Source organism: Protopterus annectens, chromosome 1.part2 (assembly GCF_019279795.1).
Source record: "Protopterus annectens isolate FY-2018-M chromosome 1.part2, PAN1.0, whole genome shotgun sequence".
Taxonomy (NCBI): Eukaryota; Metazoa; Chordata; order Ceratodontiformes; family Protopteridae; genus Protopterus; species Protopterus annectens.
This window is the reverse complement of record NC_056727.1, coordinates 1,144,686,237-1,144,707,378: the sequence shown is the minus strand read 5'-3', so window position 1 is coordinate 1,144,707,378 and position 21,142 is coordinate 1,144,686,237. Positions and strand designations below refer to the sequence as shown.

The 21,142-nt window shown below is 41.0% G+C and overlaps 1 protein-coding gene across 1 annotated transcript in view; it reads left to right on the top strand.

Moving 5' to 3' along the window:
* The window catches only part of LOC122792265 (probable beta-D-xylosidase 5), a 970,913-nt gene that overhangs the window by 825,438 nt on the left and 124,333 nt on the right, over positions 1–21,142 (top strand). The window contains exon 13 of the mRNA XM_044060016.1: positions 9,634–9,842. Within this exon, the coding sequence (XP_043915951.1) occupies positions 9,634–9,842 (209 nt within the window). The remainder of the gene's footprint in view (positions 1–9,633; positions 9,843–21,142) is intronic.

Here is a 21,142-nt window from a genome sequence, read left to right as displayed (position 1 = left end):
ACTATACTCTGACAATCAAAAGTGTGGAGACTGTGCATCTTAATTGTAAATCTAGTGTGGCCAGTTAGGCATTTCATAGGTTATGAGTCAAACATAAAAGCATACAATTTCTATTAACCAGTGATAATTTCATTATTTATTATTATTATTATTATTATTATTATTATTATTATTATTATTATTATTATTAATTTTGCTAACTGAATTAGTCTATATCAACTTATGGCTTATTTTCAAGAGAGACTGAAGGTACCTTGGATAAGGATGAAAGGAAGGTGGTTGAGACACTGTTGTCTTCTATTTTCATGAGAAGGAAGCAGAAAATAAACAGAAATGTGTCAAAAACCAATTATTTTACAGCATTCCCTTCTTCCATAGGTTGATACCTACCCCAACAGGTTGATATCTACCACACTCTTGTTTTTTTGTTCAAGTTGTCAACTTCAAAGTCTTAAGATAATTTAGAGTTTGCATCTGATAACTATCTGTTAAAATTATCTTCAGAACTTGCACAAAGCAAGCCCATTTGTGAGCACTAAACAAATAGCCTTACACACATGAAATATTTTTTCTAACAAACTACAAGCATGTTGGCTTGAAATTATTTAGCCTGTGTCCTATTGTTCTCAATTTTATGATGAACCTCATACATTGCAACGTTAATTTTCATATTTTAGCCTGTGTCCTATTGTTCTCAATTTTATGATGAACCTCATACATTGCAACCTTAATTTTCATACCCTATATCTAGAACTTTTCAATCTACTATACTATGAAAAGTATTGATGGAGTCCCTTAACATAATGTATTAATAAAAAGCTGGACTTATTAAGTCTGAATGCACTTTGTGTAATGGTACCAATTTTATAGTTTAATATAATATATCTTGTCTCCTCCATGCTATTCATATTAATTTACAATGTGTGTACTTTTATTGCTAGTTATCACCAAGCTGTTATTATGTGTTGTCAATATAAACAAACAGCTATAACATTCTCAGTGACACTAATATTGTGAGTAATGAATGTATATTTAATGAATCCTCCTTTTTTAAGATTTAACAAGAACACAGTTTTACTTTCTCTCTCACTCTCTTTCTGTGATGCTTTTTTAGTGTTATGTCTCAAGCTCCCCAATGTAAAAAATATAAAGTTAAACATGCACTAGATTATTGATTACTAATGTCTGGATACATTTAGCACACTTTGTACTTATCTAATTATATTAAAGTTGTGCCTCTATCCAGCCTTCCCCATCCAGATGGTTGACACTGACACTCAAGATGGAATATTTTGTATCCTCAGTCATTTCAACCCGAAGAATAACTTTCCTTATTTTGTAATTGTTCACTCTATACTGAAGTGATGTAATTTCATACCTCTGAAGTGTACACATTTTTGCAGAATGCCCCCATTTTTGCCTCATATTTTTGGTCTTTATCTCATGAAATTGTGATTTTCTGGCACATCACTGGCAAATCATTGAGGGTTGAAGTCAGAAAATAATGACAGACATTTGAGTTTCAGACGTTATACCATTCATAAAAATGCTAATGCAAAACCTGTTATTCTATCAACTTTCAAAGTTTCTAAAAGCAATATTTAAAAAGTGTCCTTATTTTTTGAGACTTTGCCCCCCCCCCCCCAATTATGTATGGCTTTGTCCAGATTTCTTACACTAAGAGGTTGAGAGGTATGATTTAGGTACAAAATGTGTAATATTATATGAACTCCAAGACTGGTGGGTCACAGAGAAAGCCAGATCACAATATCAGTTTTGGGAATCATCACTTATTCTCTGAGGTAGAACAACCCCAGAATCAAAATATCTAAGTAAGTGTGTGAGGGGATGCAGGAAGGTTTACTCCCTCACAAAAACTCTTGCTTTAGTTCTTCTTTTTTCCATAAAACCTTTGGAGCTTGATGAAATATGCTTAGAGTGTTTTGTACTTAAGTTACCTTGTCTTATATGTATGTGCATGTGTGTTTGTAGCTTGTGGATTTCAGTAAGACATGCCAGACCTATATTACTGCACTGGTATTACAAAACATGAATTTACAGTGTTTGGGGTGGGGGATCCCACTCACTTGCCCATAATGGAGGAGGCTAAGTCTCCTTATTATGAAAAGAGACATTTACCTTTCAGGCGAGAGAGAGAAAGACACTGTCAGCCAATTTTGGAGGTGGAGACAGGCAGAACCTGAGAGATCAAAGCCTAAACTGGAGAGACACACAGGCTGTGGTCTGCTAGTGGAAGACCAAGACAGAGTCTGATAAAAAGACCTGAAAGTCCAGTAGATCCTGACGGAAAGATAGAAGGCAACTAGAAAACTTTGGAGTTAAACATGTCATGAATCTTTTTTTCTTTAAAGACAAATATGGTCTTGAAGATACTCAACTGGAAGCTACAAACGTCTGAATACAAGAACTTGGTTTTGTTTTGCTTGGAACTGTGCTGGACTTTATTTATGGAGAAGTTCTGATATGCTAATCAAAATGTAACTAAAGCTGAAGTAAATAATTGTGTCTATAATTTGTGAGTATTCTGTGGAAGATTCTAAAATGTGTTAAACATGGAGAGTCTTTCTTTATTGGGACAAAAGGAATACAAAAGCTTGAGACTTTCAGTTTAACATAAAAAAATAATCTGAGTGTGTAATCATTGTGCTAATAATTCCTTGCTTGCTACTATGTATAAATTGGTGTGATGTGTGGTCAGGATGCATTATGTGTGTGCATGTGTAGGTGTGCATGTGTGTGCACACGCTCGTGTGCCCCCGCGCGCGTGTGAGTGTGTGTGTGTGCGTGTATGTGTGTGTGTGTGTGTGTGTGTGTGTGTGTGTGTGTGTGTGTGTGTGTGTGTGTGTGTGTGTGTATAGGGTGCCTAAGCATTGATGCACAGCAATCCTGATCCCATTGTTGCCATGGCAGTGCACATGCACAACAGGAAACATATCAAAGATTGGTAGAAGCATTAGATAAACGACAACACAAGGAGCTAACCAGAAGTCCCATGGCACACAGTTTTCAGCAGTCCTTCCCAAGCTGGGACAGTACACACTGGAGTAATATGAGCATTTCAGGAGATGAAAGTAAACAGCTGATGGTAGACAGGTACTTTTACCATTTAGAGAGGTCAGATGGAGACAAGGATTACTGGATATGTATCCAGAAGTGCTATAAAATATCTATGGCAACAGCCATGGGAATACTCAGAAGGGAACAATGAGGAAAAGGTTAGTCAGTAGCACTTCAGCATGTCCCTATTGCAGCCACTGAACTTCTGGCCAAGAAACCTGAGGAAGTCAGGAAAAGGGCCTCTGTATCATACATTTAGTATTCATGATTTAGTACAACATGTTCTACCCCACACTCAGAAAACCATAGAAGCTTGGCATAGGCAGATTTGTGTACTTCTTGATCATTTTACTGTCCCCCTTCATGAGCTACCGGTTATCCTGCAACAGAAGAAAAGTAGATTAAATAACTATAGAGAAGCACTGCTCTGTGGTCAGCCACTGATATTGAGAAGTTGAGTGTGGGAATGGATCATCACCTAACTGAGGTACTGAAGTCCAGGAAAGACTCTGCAGAGATGATGGACTGTCTTTCAACTATTGCCTACTAGTAGCATATTTGCCAGCTGTCCCACCCATGTCACATAATAATTACATATATGCATCCCACTCACAATGTTTCTAATAAAGTGTATACATTTTTTTCTGTTCCTCACACATCACTTTGCTTGTGTTCCTCTTGTACTGGTTGCCACATCGTGCTCATGTCCCTGGAGTGCCAGCCACCACCCATGACTCCCGAGAATCAATACACTACCCTGGGCATCCCTCTTCCACTATTTGTGTTCATCACACCACTGTCAGCTGGTGATCCCTGGCAGCCAATCAACAGTTGCCTTCCTTTATGTAATGGGCCTGCAAGACCTACAGCTCATCTCTGATTTGATTGTTAATGGGACTGCTGTATACCATACTAGAAGACCAGTCATATACTGCAACTTAGAAACATTTATATGCCATGTGTTTTAAGTATATAGCCTTAATCAAACTATGATGAATACAATTCCCAGTGGGCATTTAACCAAACAGGTAGTGCCAAACCTACAAATTAACCACAACAGTAAGTCCATATCTCCATATTTATATTTTATTCTATTCACAATGAAACATAGTTTACTAACTTGGTGCACTTCTGTAAGTTCAAGACATGACAGTTAGAATCCACAAATTGTGGATAAATAAATGTAACTCACTAGAGATACAAATAAAGTGCAAAACTTGTCATTACACATTAAAAGTGTTTTACTCCTGTATCCCCACAGTCTTGCTACTTACATGTACTAATGCCATGATCACTGCACCTCTCAGATGAGGGAATTCTCAGATATACATCATTTTTGGACATAGGATACATTTTTCCTAACAAAACTTTTCTGGAGTTTAAAGGATCATACTTACAGCCCTTGAACTTACAAAGAGAACCATATTAAACACACTTTAACCTAAATCACTGGCTTTTATTTTATTGCCCATGAAACATACTAATGACATCAATCTGTCTGTTTAAGATCCCATGAGTGAATCATTGGCAGTAAAGGACTTCATTTTCCGGCTATATTATTTTGAAGACAGTGGGATGTCCCTTCTTTGGGCCAGTGATCAAGGAGCTTCAATCTTCACCATTGACACCAGTGGGGAAATGTTCACTGTGTAAAAAATAGACACACATAGTATTTTCAGATGCAGCACTTTGCACCAAGCACAATTTCCCTTAGGAGCCCACAGAACATGCATGCTACAGGTCTGCAGCTGGGCTTTGTCTCCAGGGCCCCAAATAAGACTCCATATTGACCACCATAGAGTCCTTAGCCGGGTGCTCCAAGCCAAGTCCTCCTCTCTATGAAATCAGTGCTCTCAGTGTCCCTGTTCAAAATAGCTGTCACACACACTCTCTCTGAGATTTGATTTTCACACACACACACACACACACACACACACACACACACACACACACACACACACACACCTGGGAAAGGCCGACACAGCTTACCCGTTCTGCCACCTCCACCCAGTCTGTAAGGTAAATCTGCTGCCACCAGAACACCTAAAGCCAGCTACTTTAAGGCTCTTACCAGGGAACCCAATTACACTTATTAAAATTAATACTTATGCAAATTGTAGTGTTTAACCAAGCAGCAATACTTTCAGGAATGTGGAGCCACAGCGCAACTAAATAAATGCAAGCACTGTCAAAGGTGAAATACTTTTCAAAGGACCAGCCACAATGAAAGGTTTAGATATATTTAATATTAAATAATAAAAAAATGAAATTACTGAATATCTATTTACAATAAACACCAGAGTTTGAATCACAGGAAATATAAAAAAATACCAACAATGGAAATACATATACAAAAAAAAATTAGTTAATCTCATTTTATTTTTTTAACTGACTGAAGAATTAATGTTCCCTAGTTACTTACTAAAGCAAGGCAAGACGAACATGGATAAGTGTCTTGTTAGGTCCACAAAGCAGAGTGCATGCCTCACATCTCTCACTAGTATTCAAATATAATTTCAGTGCTGGTTACAGAATGACATCACATCTTGTCACCTGACTCTGTGGTTCCCATGCTACCCTCTCACTAAAAACTAAGCCAGGATCCGGCAGTGATGTGTCACAATACACACACATAAAACCTTAGCTAAGGTTTATTACAGCATTTGGAAACTGTGAAACAATTCCAGCACTTCTACTCTTCCTGCAGAAACTAACAAGCCATTCTCTGACAGCCCAGGGTAGCAACTAATTCACCATTAAGGACAATAGAACAGGATCCCAGCCCAGGATTTTCACAGACATTGCGTCTCTGGCTGTGTTTAGACCTGAGATAAAATCTTTATGGCCTAAACTAAGTCAATTCATTTTAGGCTATTTTTCTTTAAGGTTAGTTGGGCTGATCTTAACCCCGTCCCTTCCAGTATCCTCTGTTAAAATACATACATTTCATCATTTACATCAATACAGTCTGACATACATGCATATTTCTTTTCTGTCCAACAGGACCCACTGTTGATACATTTTTAACACAAGCAACTTTACAAACACATTTTAACACAAACATCTGTAGAAATCAGTTTGATATTTAAATGACATATATTTTTTTACAACACTCCATGCATGTATTATTTTCATGTTCCATTTTGGTCAGTTCTTAAATTAATTGCTAATGGATGTCTTTATTTTTGATGAAAATAATATGAATAACAAAATCTACCAGCAAATAACTAACATGCATAAACAAATATGTACACTGGGCAGAAGACTTCTCAATACCCAGTAATGTTTTATTGAGCAGTATCTATGAGTGTTCTTTGTACAGCAGGAGCCACTCAAGGAAGACCATTATCCAGGAGTCAATAGGAATTTGTGACAGAGTCCTAACCCTTTTCCCCAGTGGTGCCCATAGTTTTAGCCCATAATACCTGTTCTGGACACCTGTGCATGACTAACTATAGCTACAGCATACATGGCTTAGTGTACATGCCCCCATCAACACTCACAGTACCCCTAGCATCTGCTGGTCATCAGTACAGCAGTGATCCCAACTGCCCTACTCCTTACAGAATGGGTGAACCAGAGTCATCCACTCACTCACATCTTCTTGCAATGATTAGGTCACTAGTTAATCCTGAGTCATCAGGGTCACAAGCTATACTTCATCACTGTGCCACAGAGCTGACTACCTACAATATGAAGATGACTACACCACAGGGCAGCTTTGGAGTAGAGGACACTACTCTTCTATAACTTTCATGGAGGAAGCATTGTCCCTCAACCTCCCTTTTTTAACATCTATCATCTCCATGGTTACATCATTTTGATTAGTTTGTTCTTAATCAATTAACCTGTTTCTAAATATGCACATTATTCTCAACTGAAGCTTATAGTTTGCTATGTAATACTTTTAACTTCATTCTCACAGACAATATAACACCCCATTCATGGAAACATAAAATAGAGAATGGAGTTCCTAAGCCTTAATAATGAAATATAAAACATTACATGAATCATACAGGCTAATAACTGTCTTATATACCTAGATGAACAGATATGTGCCCCTTCTTACTAATGGATTAAAGCTCTTAATTGACAAACTAATATGTTACAATAAATAGTATTCATTAAAACATATTAAATACAGAACAATATTAAAATATGTCATATGTATGATAAACTTGATGCATAGCAGCAATAAATATTTCATAATTGTTTGTTCAAATATAGAAAATCTTTCAATTCAATAATGGATTATTGATTTGATCTACATCTTTCTGTATGTCTATGCACAGCATTAAACAATTTATATGTTAACATAACAGTTTACATTAAAATAGAATCATTGCTGTATAAAGGAATAAAAATTACATTGGTCATAAAACAGTATTCTCTTTCACACCACTTCTTTTTCTATTGGCTTTAGGACCATTGGAAAATGCAATATTGCCATCTAAAGATATCCATAGTTGCAAATTTAATAATGTTTCAAAGAAAATCCTTATTTCCTAATAATATTCTTCTAACAGGTACTGATCCAACTATAATGATTCTTACACTCAGTGTTTTTGTTCAATTATGTTATTTATAACACTATGAAACTTTAAATTTAATTATAATTAATATTTTACTTTATTTGGTTTATTTTCATTATTATATGTTTTGCTGACTAGGTTTTCCAACAAAACATTGTCTATTTTCATCAGAGGCCCAGGGAGTAGAAGTTTCATATTTCAAATTATCATGACTAACAGTAATATAACTAATACAGTACAACGCATAAATCTATACATTTTGTCAACTTTTTTCTAATTAAAATTTCAGTGTGTAATAAAACAAACAAAAAAAAAAAACATTAAATACAAGTAACTGATCTACCAGCTAGCCAAAATGTCCAAGGAAAGTTGTACTAGTCAATTGAGAAAAAATATCCAAAGCAAACACTTTTCAGTATATATAGAACAGAAAGCAGCAAGTTCCTGGAATATGATAATTGAATATAACATAAAATTCCAAGTTCAACTTAAGGCAGGCCCATAATAATTTGTTGAAAAATTCTCCATAATGAGTAGAAGTCCATGATTTTTTTTTATTTGGAGGGCAGCTTATATGGATTATAAAATTCTTTCATTCTTAGCTTAAGAACTCTTCATAAAACTTGGCTTAATATATATGAAAAACAGACCTAGTCACCAAATTATTTGAGATTTGGGGTATGTGTTAAAGAAGCACTGTACTTGTTATTAACAAAATGCATTGACAACTACATTGTGGTTCGCTCCTTTCTTTCAACTTATCCTATGCAAAATGCTGTCAACTTTCTCTATTGTTCATAAATGTCATAATCTGCTTTGAGTGTTTTATTAGCTTAAAGACAGGTGGGGGAGGGGGCATACACATAATACAGTGTGCAATCCTGTTTCTAGTAAAATTGCTTAGTGGTTTGAGGGAATGATTCAAATACCACTGTGGTTCTACAGTGACAGGATGACTCCAGCAAATAGTAGAGTGGACTTACTGAATATCACTGCAGGCAAATGCAGTGGTCTGTATGGCTAATGTAAATTAGCAGCCATGTGCACTGCCCAGGAGATGTACATGTGTGATTGAAATAATTCAGTAGAATGATTCAAAGAGAAGCTCTACCATGCTATTTCAATGCAACTTGATAAAAATGTACATCTTTTTTATGGTATATAACCACTGCTGACTATGGAAGGTACAGGGCAGTTAGTGCCACAGCAGGTAAGTATTGTGAAGCTGTGTGTGTGTGTGTGTGTGTGTGTGTGTGTGTGTGTGTGTGTGTGTGTGTGTGTGTGTGTGCGTGTGTGTGTGTGTGTGCGTGCATGTGTGTGTGTGTGTGTGTGTGTGTGTGTGTGTGTGTGTGTGTGTGTGTGTGTGTGTGTGTGTGTGCGTGCGTGTGTGTGTGTGTGTGTGTGTGTGTGTGTGTGTGTGTGTGCGCGCATGCATGAGCACATGCACGTGTGTGTGTGGGGGGCCTCTGTGTATGTATAAGAGCATGAATAGGACTATATGGAGTTTTTTTATGTGAAAGCATTTGTGTGGTGAAGTGTTTGTGTGTGTACTCATGCATGTGTGTATGTGAATGTAGGTGCTTACAGTGAGGACACACTTAATACATTTGTTCCAACTGCATCAAGTGTTTCATTCAAAGACATGCAAATTAAATGAGATGCTCACAGACTTTTGCTCAAAGCAACACTTTCACATCCCTGCATCACCTATTATCACCACAGTGGTACTGGGGCTCACCAGAGAAGTACTAGTGGTGCTACAGTGATATTTTTAGTCTGGGTGCCTCCCAGAATCGTGCTTCATAAGTATAACATTTCTGATACAGGAACCACAGCATTTCTGAAGATCAGAAGTTTAATACAAAAAGTTAAAATCAGTAATATTCAAAGGTTTTGGAAAACATTGTATCAATAGAAAGACACAGGTTATCTGTGAAAAATAAAGATGCATTTGTACATAAAACTATAATAATTTAGATTAAGCAGAATTGCAACACAATTTAATTCAAGCTGTCTTTTTCAGCATCTGGAAGACCAGTCATCGTATTGCTTTTCAATGCAGGCCCCATTGATGTTAACTGGGCAAAATCTAACAATGATGTTCATGCAATCATTGAGTGTTTCTTCCCAGCCCAAACAACTGGCTTGGCCATAGCCAGAATTCTGCTGAATGAAGATGGTGCAGTTCCAGCTGGAAGGCTTCCTGCTACATGGCCATCTCATTTGGATCAGGTAGGCTGACTGAATATAAAATGTTTATGATTAAAACAAAATCATTTACAGAACAATTATCTGTATTACAAGTGTTTTCAGAAAAAAATGTTTTGGCCCTTGAGTGGACAAGCAGAAACTTTTGTCAGTTTTACAGGTTCCTTTGACATTGATGAAGTAACTGTAATAATTTGATATTGTACTCAATAATCTATATGTCATGCAACAAATGTTATAAAACATTTCTGTGCACAGAAATTACAAACAAAATGCACATTGTACATGTACACATCTACTTCATGCTAGACATTCAATACATGTGAGAAAGACACACAAAAATGTAATGAGTAAATAGCAAACTGAAGGTCAAACAATATCTCTATATGGCTCACCTGTACACCTCTAACATTGGGGCTGTTCATCCACACCCATATTACTTAAATATACCAACTCTGAACTGCTGTATCTCACTGTAAAGACAATCCTCCATTTGTATGCTGTCTTGAATTTTGCATACAAATAGCACAAGCCACACATTTGCGATCACATGTTAGAGTGTTGGCCACTAATGTATCAAACTTATGACACTATTAAATATCAGTTAGGACTTGGTGTTATAGAGACACTGGTCTTCAGAGAAATGTTATAACTAACATGCCTTAGATTTTCTAATGGTAGGTATTTGACATAGAGCTTAGACATTAACTACTAATAGTATACTAATACTAATAATACAACAGATCATGTCTGTAAGATACCAAAAAGCTATTGCCTCCAACTTCAACTAGTATATAATGACATTTCCACATATTTTAAAATATTAGCATTGTACTATTTTTCTGTTTTGCTCTCTGAATGCATTATTCAAAATGGCAGCACCCTTTTGTGGCAGCAGCTGCTTCAGATCCCTACAGAAAAGTGCACTATTTGTCTTGTTTTTCATCAGAAACAACAGAAAAAAAAAACAGATTTAAGGGCAAGAAATGAAGGTATGATTAAATACAATGCCGGGAATCTTCTGGAAATCCGATCTCATATCTCACTGTGCTGCATGCTAGATGAACTGCTAGCAGAGAGGCCTGTAAACTCAAACACACTCCAGGAGCTCCTGCATCTTGGAATCTTACTGGAACATGGTAAAAACTGCAGAAACCTGTCAAACCTGTTTAACCAGTTGACAATTGCAGTCGGACATGGGAAGCATATTAAAAGGAAAAGATGTGAAAGATGAAGAAAGAAAGGCTCTAGACCAGGAATTAAGGCCAGACTGAAAAGAAATCCACACAGTCCTGCACTTCTTTCCATTCTGCTGGTAAATGTACACTCACTAGACAGCAAGATGAACTACTTAAGGATAAATCTTTCCACACAATCTAAGGTGAGAATTCCAATATAAATACTAGTACAATATATGTGGAGGGGATGTCATTATTTTGTGCTGACAGAAATCAGTCTCTGTGTGGTAAATCCCATTGAGGGGGTGTTGTGTGTATATCAACAACAGCTGTACAAACTGTGAAATAATCACCTGTCACTGCTCAGAGAATATTGTGTTTATGTCACTAAAATGCAGACCCTTCTACTTGCCTAGGGAATTCAGTGGAATGAGCATAACTGTTATTTACATCCCCCTTAGTGATAATGCCAACATGGCATTGAACATTCTGTATCTGTCAATAAATAACCTTCAGAATAAGAACCCTAAGTTTGCCCATATAACTGCAGGTGATTTCAATCAAGCTGACTTGAAATATGTATTACCTCATTACCCTCAACATGTGAACTTTGCAACAAGAGGGGAGAATACTCTGGATAAGGTGTACACAAAAGTAAAACTAGTCTACAAAGCAGTACCTTATCCACATCTGGGCACCTCTGCCCATCTGGCCATCATGCTACTTCTTGCATACACACCATTGCGGAAAAGGGACACATCTACAACCAAACAAGTAAGGATATGGTCTGAGGGAGCAGTCCTGGCACTACAAGACTGCTTTGAATGTATGAGTTGGTTGGTATTTAGAGAGGCAGCTGTAAAGAATCACCATATTGACCTGGAGGAGTATACAGAATCTGTAATGGCCTATATTTCAAAATGTGTTGATGACGTAACAGTCATCAAATGTATCACCGCTCATGCTAATCAGAAATCCTGTCTATCTGGTGAAGTATATGAGCTGCTAAAGGCACAAAATGCTGCATTTAAATAAAAAAACAAGGATGCCCTAAGAGAAGCCAGGGCAAATCTAAGTAGAGTTATAAAGGAGGCTAGGAGGACCTATGGACGTAAAATTCAGGGACACTTCTCTGACCAAAGGGACTCCGAACATCTCTGGCAAGGCATACAAGCCATAATGAACTATAGGTCTGAATCCTCCCCATGTGATGACAACACAGAATTTCTGAACAAACTACACACCTACTTCAGCAGATTTGATATGGACAACAACACTGTACCAAATAAGCTCCGTGTTGAACAGAGTTCTGAAGACCCTGAGGTGAGTAAACCCAAGAAAAGCAGCTGGTTATGATAATATTATGGGAAGGTTTCTAAGTGACTGTGCTACCCAACTGTCCACTGTACTAACAGATACATTTAATAGATCCCTGCAACTGTACCCAGTTGCTTCAAAAATACAACAATCATTCCCTTACCCAAGAAATCCCAACTGACAAGCCTAAATGATTATCAGCCAGTTGCTCTTACATCAGCATTAATGAAGTCTTTTGAGTGGTTGATCAAGAACCATATCTCTTCAAGCCTACCTGCAACACTGGATACATTACAGTTTGCTTACAGATCTAACCGTTGAATAGCTGATGCCATAGCTATAGCACTTCATGAATCCTTAGCACATCTAGAGAACAAGAATTGCTATGTCAGAATGCTGTTCATCAATTTTAGTTCTGCCTTAACACTGTCATCCCCCAGAATCTGATATCGAAGCTTTTCCAGCTGGGCATCAGCTCCTCCCTATGTAACTGGATACTGGGCTTTCTCATCAACAGACCCCAAAAAGTAAGTGTGGGAAATAACAGTTCAATCAGTATTACATTGAGCACGGGTATCCCTCAGGACTGCGTCCTGAGTCCTCTGCTGTTCACCTTGTTTATGCACGACTGCATGGCCAAGCATGAATCCAACAAAATCATCAAGTTCACAGATGATACCACTGTCATAGGTCTTGTCAGAAATGGTGAGGAAACAGCCTACAAGGATGAGGGGAGCATCTGATAGGCTGGTGCAACAGCAACAATCTGGCCTTAAATGTAAGCAAGAGCAAGGAATTAATAGTGGACATCAGGAGGACTCGGGAGATACACCAACCCCAGCAAATTAAGGGGGTGGCAGTGGAAAGAATCAAAAACACCAAGTTCCTGGGTGTGCACATCTCAGATGACCTATCCTGGTTGACTCATATTAGCCACATGGTGAAGAAGACACAATATCATCTGCACTTCCCATGGAAGGAAACTGAGAAAGGCAAACCTGTCTCAGTTCATCCTCAAAGCCTTCTGCAGGGGGACCATCGAGAGAATCCTGTCAAATAACATCATACTTTGGTAAGGTAACTGGAAAGCATCTGACCTCATGGCTCTCCTAAGGGTAGTGAGGACAGTGGAAAAAGTCATTGGTTACCAGCTGCCATCCATGGATGATCTACATGAGACTCAGTGTGTGGCAAGGGCTAGGAAGATAATCGACGATCTCACTCACCCTGCCCATGGCATGTACTCCCACCTCTCCTCGGGCAGGTGGCATCACAGCTTAAACTGCAAAACATCTAGACTGAACAGGAGCTTCTTCTCTCTATCCATAAGGCTGCTGAACTTGAATGCCAGGCATGACAGCGAATAATCAGATCAATATGCCACTTGCTGTGACTTATCATCTATAGTAATCACTCTGGCAAATTGCTTCGATGACTGGTAGAGTTAGCCTGATTTCTTATGCCATTACTTCTTGAATGTGCAATAGTCAGGAGTGAGTCACTACTCCATACATGTGCAACATGAACATCAGAATATATCATACTACAACTGATGAAATGTAATATTCTAAGCAATCACAATGTGAAATCATAGCCCCCCAATTCTGCAAGCCTTGTATGGTGTGCAGGATTAGTGCAGGACCTCTAGCAGGCAATATGTTTGCTGTTTGATCTAGGAATCGCCTGCAGGGGTGTCCATGATCGCTCCTGCACTAGTCCTGCACAAACTCAGCCCCTGTATGCAAATTACCCCATTTTCAGGAGAAATCCATGTAAATTAGGTGAATTTGTGAACCAGTAAGCTGGAAACTGGCATTACAGGACTAGTGTAATCTGCAGAAATGTACTCGGTTAGTAACCGAGTACAATTCTGCAAATTCCAAAGTGGAGCCGTAACAGCTCCAAATAAAGGGTGCATATCATTCAGGAAGCATGCCAATGGCCAAGTATAAGGCCATTGGCATTGAAAACAGCTTAAAAAATAAAAAATCAACTTTTATTTTTTTTAGCCAATCTCAGCTGTTTAAGCATAGGGCAGCGACACACAAACGGGATCGGAGGGGGGGATAAGAAAAGTAACCTAAAATAAGCATTCTAACTAAAATCACTATTCTGACATTAAAGTCAATGGCAGGCAGAAGTCAACATGGCCAGTGAGTAGTGGTTGCTAAGGGGGGAGGCTCAGTGTGAGACATGTAACTATGCATTAGCAGGCAATCTTATGTAAATGAGGAGAATGATAGTGAATCCCAGATTTCCCCAGCATGCTAGTCGGCTCCCAACAGTATAAGAGCAGGACTAGCTTGGTGCATGCCTAGGAGTTAGCTGACATCATAGGGTGGTATGTCAGGCATAGTGTAAGTGGATTGGAGTCCTGTGGCTCAGGTTTGCTCCAAGCTAAGCACAGCTAGGTAAGGGTGTGTGTCTGAGCCTGCCTAGCACTCTACATTACCTAGGCAGGTGTGCTTGCCGCTCACTGGGTTTGAAAGAAAAAAAAAAAGGTAAACCAGGAAATAGCAGCTCTGTGCACATTTGAGCACTGTGTTTGTGCGGCGCGCCCCTGGGCTTAAACAGGAAGGCAATGGGACGGGAAAACAGTAGTAGGAAATTAATCAAGGAGAACTAGCATAGCTGGCAGGTGAAATGAATCAGAATCAGCCAATTACACAGGTGGCAGACCAGCCCAGCCCAGAACACTACTATAAACAAAGCAAACACCTTCCACTCTGGTTTTTCCCATACTCTACACCACCGGTGCATACAAGCGGGGAAGTTTTAACAGACAAAACAACAAAATTCTACGGGTTGCAATAGCTATCATACAACAACTTGTGGAAGAGGCTGAGGGTGGTGAGGATGTGAATGTTGTCGACCATCCCACAGTGAGTAGAAGAAGAAGAGTGTACAGACCCAGGGTAACCTACCAGGGGCTACATGAGCTGGAGATAGTGGAGTGCTATAGGGTGGAGAGGGACCTCCTTACAGCAAATCGTTGAGCTGTGCCAGCAATGCCTGACACATAGAACTAACAGAGGGGAAACCATACCAGTGGATACCAAGGTATGTGTAGGCCAAAGAATACTAGCTACAGGTACCTTCCAAAGGCGAACTGGGGATATGATGGGGATCTCATAGGCATCAGCATCCAAGGTATTCCACCAGTTCCTGGATGCCATGTCAGCACATGCCGGTGAGCACGTATATTTTCCCAACACCCATGAGGCGTTGGCCAGCAATATGCAGCTGTTCCACCAAATAGCAGAATACCCTGAGGTAGTGGGTGCTATAGACTGTGCGCATATACACATCAAAGCACCACCCAGTGAGCGGGGTAGGGTCTACATCAACCACAAAGGCTTCCCCTCCATCAACTGCCAGGTCATGTGCGATGCCCAGGGCATAATAATGAATGTGTGTGCTGGCTGCCCTGGAAGCTATCATGATTCCCACATCTGGCATCTGATCCAGCTGTACCAGAGATTTGCCAATGGGGACATCCCTCACTGCCACCTAGTGGGGGATGTTGGATACGCACTGGAGCTGTGGCTGATGATACCCATCAGAAATGCACACACACCCGAACAAGAACTCCATAATGAGGCACATGCACAGACCAGAATTATAATAGAGTGTGTGTTTGGGATGCTCAAGTCATGGTTCCAGTGCCAGGACACATCCGGTGGAGCCTTGCAGTACTCACTAGCTACATGTACCCAAAGTGTCATTGTATGTGCCATGCTACACAATATGATCTTGTGGAAACAGCTGCAGCAGTAACAGCATGGGGCAGGGCCACACAGCCCCCCACCATTGCCAAGGCCCTCACAGGGACAGAGTGACTCAACTCGGAGGAGGAACAACCTGTGCCTGCCCCAGCAGGCAGAAGGAGGTGTGTCCAGTGTATGCCCTGGCCTTGGCAAAGAGGCAACGCATAGCACATACACTGACACAGGAGGGACCCAGGGAATAACGCCTCTCTCTGACTCCCACATACAGTAAAAGGGATGCCAAACATGACACTACCTGTGCTCAACCATGTGTAGGGAGTGTACTATGTGCAGCCGACATAGGCAGCCCTGCAGCACTATCCTCAATACTGGGACACCCACAAGGTGAGTGACTCACACATATCAGTCAGGGGGGTTCCCATACCCCACAACAGTCACAGCCAGCAGGACAGGTGTAGACAAACACAAACAAAGGCTGTGCTATGGCCGCCTCTGAATGATGCCTATGAGTAACCTCCCCCCCCCGGCCCACACAGACAGACTACAGCAGGTCAGGCAGCGAGATCTTAGTTCTGAAGGGTAGGAAGTCAGAAACTAATATGTAGGTCAGTCAAAGTTAAGATTTGTAGTACACTGATATACCTCTAGTCAACATGATAGGTTAGAATTCAGAATTAAATGGAGTACCTGACATACCAGTACAGTCATAGCAAATGTGTACAAGTGTCAGGTGTGCCCCCTCCCATCCTACATAGAAATGTAATAACAGTCAGGTGTGCCCCCCCAATCCTGTGTAGAAATGTAGTAACAGTCAGGTGTGCCCCCCCAATCCTGTGTAGAAATGTAGTAACAGTCAGGTGTGCCCCCCACTCCTGTGTAGAAATGTAGAAACAATCAGGTGTGCCCCCCCAATCCTGTGTTGAAATGTAGAAACAGTCAGGCGTGCCCCCCAATCCTGTGTAGAAATGTAAAAATAGCCAGGTGTGACCCCCCCCAATCCTCTGTAGGAATGTAGAAACAGTCAGGTGTGTACCCCCCAACCCTACGTATGTATGTAGTAACGGTCTGGTGTGTACCCCCAGTCTGATGTACACATGCTGTAACAGTTGAGTGTGTCCCCCCACAACCCTATATAGAAATGTAGGAACATGTATGTGTAGGTATAATACCAGTGGAGCACAGATGCACAGAAGTGGCCAAGGTAGCAGGATAGGTTGGAGCATCTGCACAATATGCAGGTATGTGTGTGTTAGGTTGGTATGTGTTTCATATTGTGTGAAAGTGGTCAGTATGTATGCATGTTGAGGTAAGACCTGGTGGCCATTACCCACTACCACTGATGACAGGGACAAATCCTCACAACTGCAGTGCCAAACACAATACCCACCAGTATAATACAAGCTAAAAGTAAGCCATTGCAAATGTATGGTGGTAATATGTGTGGAAGGTACCCCAGACATACAGTATATATTGTGTCACGGTGAAATGGACACACCCTTGGAATAGTACAAACAGGTATGCATCACATTACCTGGTCCTGTAGTAGGGGATACCGGTGTTGTCTGCCCAAACACTAGCAGATCACAAAGGAGGTAGGACTGATGTATTGGGAAACAGCTGATGTACCTGCACATGCAAGCATAACTGGAATGCCCAATGCATATCTGTGTGTCAGATGCAAGTAGTGTCTATAGCACACATGCACCCAGCTCACGCAAACACTACCCACAGGTATTTCTCTGGTTGTACCCCTGCTGTGGGGAATGGATACAATATGACCCCAGCTATATATGGCAATAGTGAAAGAATGCAACATGCAGTGCAGGTGTCCCACCAGCTGTAGGAAGCACCCTGCCAGCATCCATACCACCGATCAAGGCTGATAGAAGGTAGTGGCATGAATACCTAGCAAACCTACCCTGTCACCTCAGGGGAATATACTGTATGGCAGTCTGAGACTGTAGGACAGACAGAATGCAACAGCCTACCACATCTGGCCTGCATCAACAGCTAATGGCCCACAGGCCTCTGCCAAGGGCCTGTGTCTCACATGTACTGCCAATGCATGTTACGTCATGGACACCTAATTAACAACACAACACACTCCACTTTACACCATATGCAAGGCCATGTGGACAAACCACAATAACATGTCCACCCTGTCCCACTGCATGAACTGTCGGCCAACAGCGATACACAGCCGTGATGGGGTGATAACCATAGGGAAAGTATCAGAGAATGTATGCATAATGTAAGGAAGAGGAGAGAATAATGGGGGGGTGGGATCATGGGCAGCATGGAATGTGTGAGGTCCGACACAAAGCTGTGTGCACACACTATCCCTGGCTGTAAACACATAAATGGGTGCCTACATACCTTCCCGTACACCACAATAGGTGTAATGTCCTGACTCATGACCCCTACCTCTGGGTAACCTGTGTGAATCTTTACAGCTGTGAGGTATTGTCATAGCATTATACGGCTATACTGTCATGTTGATGTATGTACATGTATGGGATCCCCTGCCAGCACTGTACCAAGGTGCTGAACCGGATACAAAGGCCCAGTAGCAAGTGTCTGCATCACCCCCTCCAGTATGGCATAACCTACCATGAATATGTAGGCGTCTGCCCACAATACCGCACACAGCTGCAGTCACCCTTTTCCCCCAAGACATCACTGTGAACAGGAATGTCCACCTGACAGTACATGAGAACAGAAAACATCACAGTGTAAAACAGTACACATGTCCAAATATCTCTGCTAACAGCAGCACAATGTAGCTGAAGTAGCACAGACACAATCACCTACAGTACACACTATCCCCTGCACACTTTGTCTGCATATTGCCAAATGATCGACGGATACCCTGCAGAAACAGTTTGCTACCTGTAGGTGTACAACACAAAGGTCTGCACTGGAGTACAAACTACCTGGAATCAATCCACACATGCAATACAGAAGGTCATACTGGGCATGCTTACACACTTACACACATGAAGCCCATGTCTGCAAACAACAGTGGACCAGACATATCTGGCAGTTGCAGATGTTAGTGCAGACACTCCACAGTGTGCACCAGTCATGCTTTGCACACACAGTGGATAGGAATACAGACATATATCCAAGGACAACACTCTATAATAAGCCAAAAGTAGATGTACATAGATGTGTGGAAGAGAGTGACTGTGACAAGGAGCCATCCAGGCCTGTCCCATCCAGCACATAGACAAATGGCTACAACCACATGAGGCTCAGATGTCACTCACTGTAGATACTAGCCAATGGTATCTGTCAGCAGTACCGACTGTATGGTGCAAGTGCTAGCTGTGCAACATGACTGTACAAGGAAGTATTTTTCTAGCAGCTGTATACATGTACCTATGGAATATGGCCCTGCATGTGCCCGCATGTGGTGTGTCAACCCCTAGATGACTGGGTTATGGCCCATGCAGACACACTGGTGTCCCCATAGCCCTACTATGACAAGCCTGCTGAGGTCATCCACTGTGAAATACAGCTTTGGGAAGGTTGTAGCCCTGTAATCTCTGTAGTGCATCCTATAACTGTGTGCTGCTGTAGTGTGATAAAATAGGTAGTAGTTCTAATCCCAGACTTGGCAACTGTTTGTGTGTGTTTGTCTGTCTCTGCCTGTGTAGAGAATATTGCTTTTTAGGCTAGTCACACTCCCTGCAATTCAAATTCCCTACTTTGGCAAGGCTGCTGATGTCATCCACCTTGAAATACACCTTTGGGAAGGTTGCAGCCCAGTAATCTCCATGGCGTGTCCTATAACTGTAAACTGCTGTAGTGTGATAAAATAGTTAAGTAGGAGTTCTAATCCCAGACTTAGCAACTGTGTGTGTGTGTGTGTGTGTGTGTGTGTGTGTGTGTGTGTGTGTGTGTGTGTGTGTGTGTCTGTGTAGAGACAAATGCTTTTTAGGCTAGTCACACTCCCTACAATTCAAATGCCCTACTTTGGCAAGGCTACTGATGTCATTCACTGTGAAATACACCTTTGGGGAAGGAGTACTCCAGTTATCCCTATGGTGCTCCCTATAACTCCTTCATGCTGTAGTGTGATATAGAACTCTGGTAGGGGTTCTATCCCCACACATGGCAGTTGTGGATGTTTTGTGTGTGTTTCTATGTCTGTGTAGGGAGCAATGCATTTTAGGCTAGTCACACTCACTACACTTCAAATGCCCTACTTTTGGCAATCCTGCTGATGTCATTCACTGTGAAATACACCTTTGAGGAAGGAGTAATCTTTGTGGCGCATCCTATAACTACATAGTGCTCTAGTGTAATAAACTTGTTTGGTAGGAGTTCTAATCCCAGACATGACAGGTGTGTGTGTCTGTGTTTGTAATTCGTATCCAGTGTGGAGGTGTTTGGGAGTGTGTAACAACTGTAGTCAATGGGGAGAGGGTTTTGCAAATTTCTTATATGGTGGCCCTAGCATATATCACAATGTCCATTGTACAGGGATAACAGATGTGAAATAGCCAAGAGGCTGGGGTGCATATCCATACCCCTACATTTGACATCAAGGCTAGGCAAACAAAGTGAGTGACCTTAGTATTACCCAGATAACAGTCTCAACCTATGTCCCATACACACACACACACACTTATCTAGGCAACAGCCGCTATGTTGGTAGTACCCTGCATATTGCCCACTGATAGTAACTATGGTGTGATTGCAGTGGGCTACAGTGGGCATGGCACCCCAACCATCAGTCCAATGGGCATGTACATGCCGACAGTGCACCTTCCCCATGTTCCCCACTGGACATCTGCAACACCTGTGGTGCCTTCAAATGTGACCCACAAAGGACATACCATGCCTGAAAACACACCCTGTATGGACAGATGCCACTGACACCAGGGAATGCTGGTATCATGCTATCAATGTAGGTGCTGGGTCAGCCTGCCGTATATTAACAGTTCCCACCACATGAGGCCAGGACTGGAACATCTGATAAAAATCTGTGTACACAACATGGGCCAGACACCCCAGGTACAGTTCCACATGTCACTGTACATGCATGTGGGAGGTGTGCACATCCCAGACATCATCCATGTTATGGACTAAGGAA